The 7576-nt window shown below is 33.4% G+C and overlaps 1 protein-coding gene across 1 annotated transcript; it reads right to left on the reverse strand.

The window, feature by feature from the left end:
* Nucleotides 1-6367: 6367 nt before the first annotated feature.
* Nucleotides 6368-7002, reverse strand: LOC133328854 (uncharacterized). Its single transcript, XM_061537364.1, has 2 exons — nucleotides 6876-7002; nucleotides 6368-6789 (listed from the first exon to the last, which is right to left on the reverse strand). The coding sequence occupies exons 1-2, from the start codon at nucleotides 7000-7002 to the stop codon at nucleotides 6368-6370; spliced, it is 549 nt and encodes a 182-aa protein (XP_061393348.1).
* Nucleotides 7003-7576: the final 574 nt, after the last annotated feature.

The raw sequence follows: 7576 nt of genomic DNA on the forward strand, positions 1-7576 counted from the left end.
ATGGAGAAAGTTTACAAGTATATATATATATAATGTGAAAGAAAACCAACGAATATATTCATTCCTTCATTCAATATCATTCTAATAGAAATATTATTATTTTTTTTTCTTTGTATGTTTGTCATTTATTTTCATTTTTATCATGTTTCAGTATAAAGCTTTATTTGTTTTATTTTTTTCCTGTGGCTGTCAATATCAATATCTGTCGATATCTAATAATTAAATTTGGGATTTTTATTTCTAACGTTTTTTTCTTCATTTTTCATTATAAGAGTTTTGGCTCTATCTCTTATTCTTATTTATTTATTAAAATGAGTATCATAAAATATATGAGTTCAATTTTTTTATACACATGCATTGATATGAACAGGGTGACCTAAAATAAAAAAAACAAATTGAACCATATTATATTATTATTAGAAATCATATTTCTCGAAATTATTACAAACAAATATCAAAAAAATATATATAAAAAAATGTTTCATTAATTTGTGAACACCCTGTAAACATACATGTTAAATATTCCTTATTTCTTTATTAATACACTGTAATTCGATATTTTTCAATGGGCCCATACATAACTATGTATGAGTTGTCAATATTTCATATCTAATTTGTATATAAATGACCCATTTGTATATACATACATACTAATGTTCATTTAATATCATCAAAAAATATATATGTATGTGCATACATAAAAAAGTATAGATATTTATGGTCATGGTCATTTAATTGAATTAAACAAATAATGATTATTATTCGAAACTTCATTTTATTTAATTAATTATTATTCGAGTGATGCTCAATCTGGCGTATCAAAGAAATGATGCATAAGCAAATACTCAATATAATTGATAATGAATTAAATTATCCATTATATGTGAAAATCTAACAGCATGACATTATTTTTGTCATTTAAGACAAAACAACAAACTTTAATGATGAAAAGGATTCGATAATAAAGAAGACAACCCTTCACCAAATGGGGTGCTCCTAAAATTCTTTAAGTCGATACGGACATTTATATGGAGGCATTGTTATGGTGTTATGTGGTCAGGCCCCGAGCAAATGGGTCTCCAAATTAGAGTTTTAAACGGGACTGTTTTAAATTATTATTTATTCACCAGTCAAGTCATTCTGCAACCGACACTAAATTTTTCATTTGATCAGATATAGAAGCTATATCTAAATCTGAACCGATATCAGGAAACTTAACACACATCATTCACACAGCGGTGCCAAATTTCGGGCAAACCGAAATATATTAAGGGTCTTTGGTACACCATTTACTTTAAATCGGACGAAAATATATATGGGAGCTATATCTAAATCTGAACCGATTTTCACGAAACTTAACACACATCATTCTAGACCTAATTCATTACGATGCGCCAAATTTCGTGCAAATCAAAAGATATATAGGGACTTTGGTGCACCATTTACATTAAATCGGACGAAAATATATATGGGAGCTATATTTAAATCTGAACCGATTTTCACGAAACTTAGCACACAGCACTCTAGACTTCATTCCGTACGTCATGTCAAATTTCGTGCAAATCGAAATATATATAGGGACTTTGGTGCACCATTTACATTAAATCGGACGAAAATATATATGGGAGCTATATCTTAATCTCGACCGATTTTTTCGAAACTTAACACACACCATTCTATACCTTATTTATTACGCTGTATTAAAGTTCGTGCAAATCGAAAGATATATAGGGACTTTGGTGCACCATTTACATTAAATCGGACGAAAATATATATGGGAGCTATATCTAAATCTGAACCGATTTTCAGGAAATTTAACAAACATCATTCTAGACCTAATTCTTATCGCTGTGCCAAATTTCGTGCAAATCGAAATATATATAGGGTCTTTGGTGCACCATTTACATTAAATCGGACGAAAATATATGTGGGAGCTATATCAAAATCTGAACCGATTTTCAGGAATCTTAACACACATCATTATATACCTAATTCATTGCCCTGTGCTAAATTTCGTGCAAATCGAAAGATATATAGGGACTTTGCACCATTTACATTAAATGCACCATTTACATTAAATCGGACGAAAATATATATGGGAGCTATATCTAAATCTGAACCGATTTTCGGGAAACTTAACACACATCATTCTAGACCTAATTCATTAAGCTGTGCCAAATTTTGTGCAAATCGAGAGATATATAGGGACTTTGGTGCACCATTTACATTAAATCGGACGAATATATATATGGGAGCTATATCTAAATCTGAACCGATTTTTCTCAATTTCAATAGGGTTCGTCCTTGGGCCAAATAAGTGACCTATGCCAAATTTCATCCAATTCGGATCATAAATGCGACCTGTACTTTGTTTACAATTTAACATGGACAGACAGACAGACGGACGGACAAACGGACATGCGTAAATCGACTCAGAAAGGGATTCTATGCATATTCTCGAAAGGAACCATGTTTCTATCTCGATTATTTTTGCCTGTTACAAACATATGCACAAAGACATAATACCCTGTACCACAGTGTGGTGAATGGTATAAAAAGAAGCGGAACTTTTATGTGTGGTCCTATGGGTGAGGTGAAATAACTGCAACCAATTTCAGACAGCTGTCATTTCTAAGTCACTCGTCCAAGAGCTGTTAAAATTTATCTAGTGACAGCTCATTATATTGTTTACAAGTGTACAAAGGCATTTAGGTGAGAATTTTCCAGAAAAGAGTTATACGTGATGGAATTCAAGCGTGATAGTGTGATTTCTTTATATTTGGCTGGAAAACCACAAATCACTATCGTTAGAGCACTGTGAATAAATCTTTTGTGTCTCGTACCATCGCTCGTTACAGTTATACTGGTAGCGTAGCCCGACATCAATGACCAAGAAATGGTTCGAAATGTAAAGAAGCGACTTGATCGAAAATGGCTCGTGAGCTAAACATGTCGCAATATTCCATTCGACAAATATGATAAATGAGCTCGGGGTAAAGCCATTGAAATTCCAAAAAGTGTAATAACTTAGACCGAAACCAAAAGAAAATAGACTCAAAAGAGCTAAACAGTTGTTTCGCTTGACCGAAATTGGCGAACTGCAGAATTGGAAAGCAAGGTTGGCACTAAAAAATACCAAAGTGTCAATCACCACAAGCAAGCGCTTCGACGGGAATGGCGAAAATATCACAGAGCAACGTGTGACCAGTTCGAACAGCTTTCCAAAGGTGACCAGTTCGAGCAAATCTAAAATTTGATGCTATCTATTTTCGACATTTTTTGCTTTCATTCAATAAAATTAAAAAAAAAAAAAAATTTACAAATTATTGACTTGTTGCTGTATTTTTTATCTCACCCTGTATATATCGCACACATTTATATATAAGTCAGCCTTCCAAAACCCTTTATATTAAATAAATGCAGTCCCATTGGTTCTAAAAAGCGGCTAAAGTCTTTGAATTCTTACCGAGACTTTAAATCTATACCAAACCATAAACTGACATTGGTCATTTCTATTAGAAAGGAAAAGAATTTTATAAATCAAACTAGGGCGCCAAAATACCGAATAATATGTGTACTTGGAAACTTCGACCAGTATTGATCATTTTTGGTACGGACATTTTCTACTCAACGACAATCCAAAATATAAAATTACAGTAAATTTAGTTGAAGTACGTGTCCAATCTCCCCAAATTACTGAAAACTGGGATGTAGCGTTACATGGGGATTCCCAAAAAAAGTGAACCAATATTGTTAATGACACTCCACCAGAAATTAAATGAAATTCGGTTTTAAAACTTGACCAAAGCCTCCGAAATACCTAATAATGTGTGTACCCTATATGAATGAAACTTGGGCCAATATTAATCATTTTTTGGTAGGGTCATTTTCTACTGAATGAGAACCTAAAATATTACATTTCTTCCAAATTGGTTGAAACGTATACAATTTTAACCATTCGGTTGGGATTGTTGTTTGTATCAGCACTTGTTGGATATTTTGTATTTAGCGTTTATATCGAAATAATTTGGAAAATGCATATGCGAATTTTGTAACACCAATGCTGAGGTCAGTAAGAGTGCCTGAAATAAAGAAACAGTGGAAAGCAAAACTAGTCACAATCCAATGAGTGGAAAGCAGTCGGCAGTTGTAAGCAACACAAACAGAAATCAAATAAATGGTTGCAAAAATAACAACCACCAAATAAGGAGAGAGGCGGAGAACGATACCAAAACACAGCCGAGCAATGACTTGTGGTTGTGGAATAAATTTCTTTTTTGTCAAAAGAGAGAGAGAGAGAGAGTGTGTGTGTGAAAATTTTGGCACAAGTAGTGGTAAAGCATAGCGAAATATGAAAGAAGTTGTGATATTAATGAAACATTTACCTTTAAAAACCAGTCGGACGGGACCAACGATATGATACCCTACACAGCTACCACTAAAATCTAAGTTTCTACGGATCTATAAGTCCTTCAATAGTAAATATATACGCTCCAGAATACAATTTTTAATCTGACGACAAAATAAGTTAACCACGCATAGGGCTCATACGCATGGATCGCCTGTGAGGATCTTATAAACATCGTTCATATTTATTTACTCCAAACGACGCGGGATCCAACCAAAAAAACATGTTTTAACGGCCACATTTTTTATAACCTACACAACTATGCTGTAAAGGTTTTATAGCATTGTGTGGCCCCAAGAGTTTGCAACGCCTCGGAATATTTGCCCTAGACCCACCTTTCAATAAACCAAACATCATACCAGAACCCATCTTTACTTGGGTGTCCGTCCGTCTGTCCATTATAAGTTACAAACTCACCATGTAAGTCCGATTCCGGCCAATGAAGTCAATTTTAATTTCAGATTAAGGCCCGTGCTGTGTTTTGTTTGGTGCATTCAGTTGTGAGTTACAGGGTGTTAAAAATGGAAGTGAACAAATAGAAAATTCAGTACCTTATACAATTTTTCTTTGACAAAGCCGGAAATTCAAGCCAAGCGGCTAAAATTGTGAATGGTGTTTATGGTTTCGATACTGTAACAGCCAATTATGTGCAATTTTTGATTTGGTAGATTCTGTTCAGGTAGGTCGTCGAAAATGTCGATAAAATCGGAGAAATGATCAAAGTTGACCGGCATGTTAGCAATCGTAACATCGCCCAGGAGCTAAAAATCCACCATAACTGTTTTAAACCATTTACAGAAAAAATAAAAATGGATTTATTTTTCCCCAACTTAATATCTATCGCATATTTAATATCATACGATTGCATGTTAATTGTCCTCCAAAGATCCTATACTTGTCCTATCGATAGGATATTGTTGGCATGCAAAGTTTGTTCTAAATCGGTATATGAATTACTCTAGGTTTCTCAAGAAATATATATTAGGAAAACCTCGTGCGTATACAAATTGTTGTCCCTTCCGGTGTTTAACATATAGCCGTTGTTTGTCAGGATAGGTATCCTTACAAAAGATTTTAAAGATTTCATATAGCTCACCTGTTGTATTGGGGTTTTTTTGAGGATCCGCCATAATTTTCAATTGAAGTAAAAGAAACTTGGCATTTGGGGTTTTCAGAACTCAAATTATATCGATTCCAAATATAAATACTGTAAATTATTAAAATGAGTCCAACTTGAACTTCCACAAATTTACTAATTTTACAAGTTCCTGAACTCGCAAAACTAGTAAATTTGTTAACCAAATTTAAAAAACGCACAAAAACCAAATGACTTTCTCTTTCTGAACTGTTTACTAAATGGTAACTGGGTATGCCAACTTCTGATTGACTGTTGTTTTGATTTTGAAGTACAGTGAACTCTCGATAATGTCAACCATATTTTCGAATTTGTTCACATTTACGATTCGACTGGCACATTTACCGCTAATTCCCCGATTTGTTCAATTTTTAATGTATTGCCAACTTATTTTGACATTTCTACTAGTATTTCGTTCCAGAGCTTTTCTTATTATTTTTATTCTGATAGTGATTTTGACTTTTACTATTAAAAAAGTATTGGAACTGACAAATAGTGTTTCAAATATAATTTTATACAAAAATATTTGTTATAAAATTATCTAGCTCTCAAAAATCAATAAAATTAATATTACCAACCGTAATTTACTTCTAATTAACACACACGAAAACCAAAGAGTTTACCTCGTAACCACAGCTATGCCAGTTAGGCCACTTTTTCCACTGTCAACAATTGTCATAACCTTTAAAAGCAACAATATTTCAATCTTTATAAATACTTTAAGATATTCAATAGAAAATAGATTTGGCCCTTTATTTTTTTAATGTACACCTACAAAAAATACTTTCAAAACACTCAACTCAACATTTCTTTTATAATCCGATTCAATTCAAATTATGATCAATTATTGCCTGTATCCGATGTATGCACTCTTTTTGGCGAGCCAATGTATTATCGATTAACTGTTCGATAAAATGACTTAAATTGTTGGTGGTGGCATTGACCGATACATCTTGGGTACATGATATGTAACGACTGTAGATATCTGTGTTAAGGGAACTTGAGCGAATGGCATCATCGCCTTGTTGTAATTTACTGAGATTTTGAGCTGAGGCTAATAGTTTCGATTTGACTTTTTGATGGGCATGTAATTCCTGTAGATACATATAATCAGTGCTGGAAATGTCGATGGTATGTTCGCTGGTAACATCTTTGCTGGGGTCCGAAGCGACATTGGGCGGTTTCTTTGTCAGCAGCATTCGTATGTGATTTTTACGTTCCGATACAAAATTGCCCAATAGGTAGCCTAAAGGAAAGAAATAAATGCAATTATATATTATTTTATCCACCGCCTCCCCTTGTCTTTCTCCAATTCCCCCATCACACTCTTACCTGATATTAGTGTAAAGAATGCTATTGTCAATACCAGACTAATGCAGGTCCTTTTTGTAACATATTCGCGATACTCGGAGGAAGAATTGGCACGCACTGCAGTTTCATAGCTTAGCACTTGATGCATTTTATTACTGTTGTTGTTATTGTGTTTGTCCTTAATGTTTCTGTTGTTGTTGTTGTTGTCAGCTTAAGTAAAAGTTGTTTGTTCGTTCGTCTTCTTCACCTTCGTTATTATATTTTTTCAAGTGAATTATGATGTGGAAGTTTCCATTTTCAAGTTGTTTTCTTTATTCCTCAGCATTAACGTTGTTATGAACATTTTAAAAAAGTTTGACTTGGGTTTTCTTTTTTTTTTTCGTCTTCCTCCTCTTCAAGTACTATAGTGTGTTCCTTGACACGGCAAATAAGCTGGAAATATGACAGAAAGAAGAAGCCGATGCGGAAAAAGATCATGTTATTAATTTAGAAAAACTTAATGTTATGCAAATATTTTCTATATAAATATTAGTGGGGGAGGGGAATATTTACAGTCAACACCAAAAAAGGAATTTTAAAGAAAATTAGCTCTAATTATGATATTTTGGATACTGATGGGGTAGAAAATCTTCTTAGCAAAAAATATATATATCTTGACCAACGTTTCGGGATGGGATAGGGGAGAGGGGGGCACCTTTGAACACTTTTTTCTTTCAAGCCTT

The sequence above is a fragment of the Musca vetustissima genome, unplaced genomic scaffold, assembly GCF_032173495.1.
Source record: "Musca vetustissima isolate MV318-11 ecotype Yass unplaced genomic scaffold, APGP_CSIRO_Mvet_v1 utg142430, whole genome shotgun sequence".
In the NCBI taxonomy this organism is placed as follows: Eukaryota; Metazoa; Arthropoda; class Insecta; order Diptera; family Muscidae; genus Musca; species Musca vetustissima.